Source organism: Penaeus monodon, chromosome 6, assembly GCF_015228065.2.
Source record: "Penaeus monodon isolate SGIC_2016 chromosome 6, NSTDA_Pmon_1, whole genome shotgun sequence".
Taxonomy (NCBI): Eukaryota; Metazoa; Arthropoda; class Malacostraca; order Decapoda; family Penaeidae; genus Penaeus; species Penaeus monodon.
Window position 1 is genome coordinate 12,201,160 of NC_051391.1, and position 2,500 is coordinate 12,203,659.

At 46.3% G+C, this 2,500-nt stretch overlaps 1 protein-coding gene across 1 annotated transcript in view; it reads right to left on the reverse strand.

The window, feature by feature from the left end:
- The window catches only part of LOC119573863 (proteoglycan 4-like), a 1,949-nt gene extending 1,463 nt beyond the window's left edge, over positions 1-486 (reverse strand). Inside the window, exon 1 of the mRNA XM_037920969.1 lies at positions 1-486. This exon is cut by the window's left edge and continues 215 nt beyond it. Coding sequence (XP_037776897.1) covers positions 1-486 — 486 coding nt within the window.
- Positions 487-2,500: the final 2,014 nt, after the last annotated feature.

A 2,500-nucleotide genomic window follows, 5' to 3' on the forward strand; every position in this document is an offset into this window, starting at 1 on the left:
TTGGGGAGCCTCGTGCTTGGGGATTCTCCTCTTGGGGAGCCTCGTGCTTGGGGATTCTCCTCTTGGGGAGCCTCGTGCTTGGGGATTCTCCTCTTGGGGAGCCTCGTGCTTGGGGATTTTCCTCTTGGGGAACCCCTGTTTGGGGGTTCTCCTCTGGGGAGCCTTTTGGGGTTCTCCTCTTTGGGGAGGGCCCCCTGCTTGGGGGTTCTCCCCCGGGGAGCCTCGGGGGGCTTGGGGATTTTCTCTTGGGGAGTCGTGCTTTTGGGGGATTCTCTTTTGGGAACCGTTTTTGGGGGGGGGATTCCCCCTTTGGGGGGCCTCTGGTTTTGGGGATGAAGTGGGGGTCGTTTTTTTTAGGGTTCTCTTAGGTTTTTGGGGAAGTTTTTTCCGGGAGGGGAGTGTTTCATTGGGCCCCGAGGAGTTATCTTGGGGGTTTTTTAGGATTTCTTTTCTGGTTTTACGAAAGGTTTTTGGGGGCAGGTGCATTTTTTCCTTGTCCGGAGTTGCCACTTTCAAGGGATCCTTGTTTAGTAAATTTTAAAGTGACGTGTTTTTTTAAAATCTATTTTGGGAAAAAAAAGATGGAAATTTTGGAAAAAATGTCTTTGGTTTAAAATTGCCCTTTTTTGGGTTTTTGGTGGAAAACGTTTTATTAAATTAATGGTTATTGTAATGTTTTAAATATTTTTTTTTGGGGATTGTTGGGGGATTTTCTCGGGGGGGATTTTTGGGGGGTGGGGATCTTTTGGGGAGAATTCGGGGATTTTATATGGGGGGGTGGGGATTATATTAGGAGCCTAATAGTTGGGATGTTTGTAGAGAACTGCCCTTTGGAAGTCTTTTCGGGGGGGGAGGGAATTCTGTTCCTGCTGCTGCGTACCTGTTTGTTTTGGGGAAATTATGTTAAGGAAAACCTTAAGGGAAATGTGGGCACTTAGGGAAATTCGTCGTCAGGGAGTCTTTTAACGAGGAAGCTGTTATTAAGGAGCTCACTTGGGGAGCCTGTGCTGAAGAGCTCTGCTGGTTGAAGGTGCTGGGAGACTTGGCCTCGTTGGTGAGAGCTTGCAGATGCTATGGGATGCTGTTTGGGGAGCTTGCTGCTGGGAGCTTGCTGGTCCTGTGCCTGGGAAGAACTGGGCTTTGCTTGGATAATTGCTTGTTGGGAAGCCTGTTGTTTTAAGGAGTCCGTCGTTTGGGGATTCTCCTCTTGGGGAGCCTCGTGCTTGGGGATTTTCTAGGAGGGGAAGCCTTTTGTTTTCAGTGGGAGGAGTGCTGTTGGGGACGTGGATCTCTGGTGAGGTATGATGCGATTATGGGCGTTTCCATGGCAGATGTTGCTTCTTTTAGATTGGTCACTTGATCTGACTTGATTTTATGGGGGATGAGTGTCACTCTCTCTCCGTTAGTCGGTAGTGTCGCTCTTCAATGTGGATCCTTCGTTTAGTAGATTGTAATGTGACGCTTGCTGTTTTTTTTATGATTGATTTCTTATATGTCTTGGCTCCTTTACTGAAGAGTTATGATGAAGTGAGGTTGCTCCTGCGAGCGAAGGGAGCGAGGTGTTGCTCCTTGGCTCCCCGCAGCGAGTCTGCCAGTCATATTGTGCAGTTGTTCAAGGATGGCCATAAATCATGTGTTTTGTATCTGACAATCGGTGTAGCAAGGTAGTGTTACAACAATACATATCTCTTGCGGGCGCAGATAAACAACACAGCACTGGAATGTCTAAAGTGGCAAGAAGTGATGGATAGTCAGATAAAGTAATGATCATGCATGTATGCATATGTATGTGTGTGTAAAGATACGTATGTGACAAACAAGTAAGATTATGTAAATAAGGTAGAATATATCAATAGATACAAGCTTAATATTATATGCCATTATTTGTTTTTGACCTTGCTATTAATGCTAGAGTAGTGGGATCCCCTCTTGTGAGTTCGTTTATACATATCTATTTTTGATGCGGCAGTGTGGTTCGTGATGATGATGATGATCCATAATACTTTTTACGGTAAAGGTTAAGGCAGGTAGAGTTAAAGTGATTGATGCTGGTATGCTTGCTTGCCCCTCTCTCTCTCTCTCTCTCTCTCTCTCTCTCTCTCTCTCTCTCTCTCTCTCCTCTCTCACTCCTCTCTCTCTCTCTCTCTCTCTCTCTCTCTCTCTCTCTCTCTCTCTCTCTCTCTCTCTCTCTCTCTCTCCTCCATCCAGTCCCGTTATTGTGAAAAAAACGAATTTCATAACGACCTTCTCGCCAAAGAAAACGAGAATTGAATATTCCGGCATCGGACAATGCAATAAAAACAATAAAACTATCTTTCTCTTCGGCCTGAACTATCTTCACTGTCGTCTAGGAGGGAGAGAAGGAGAAGGAAGAGAAGGAGGGAGAGAAGGAGGAGGAAGAGAAGGAGGGAGAGAAGGAGGAGGAAGAGAAGGAGGGAGAGAAGGAGGAGGAAAAAGAGGGTGTGGGAAGTAGAGAAGAGGAAGGAGGAAAAGGACAACC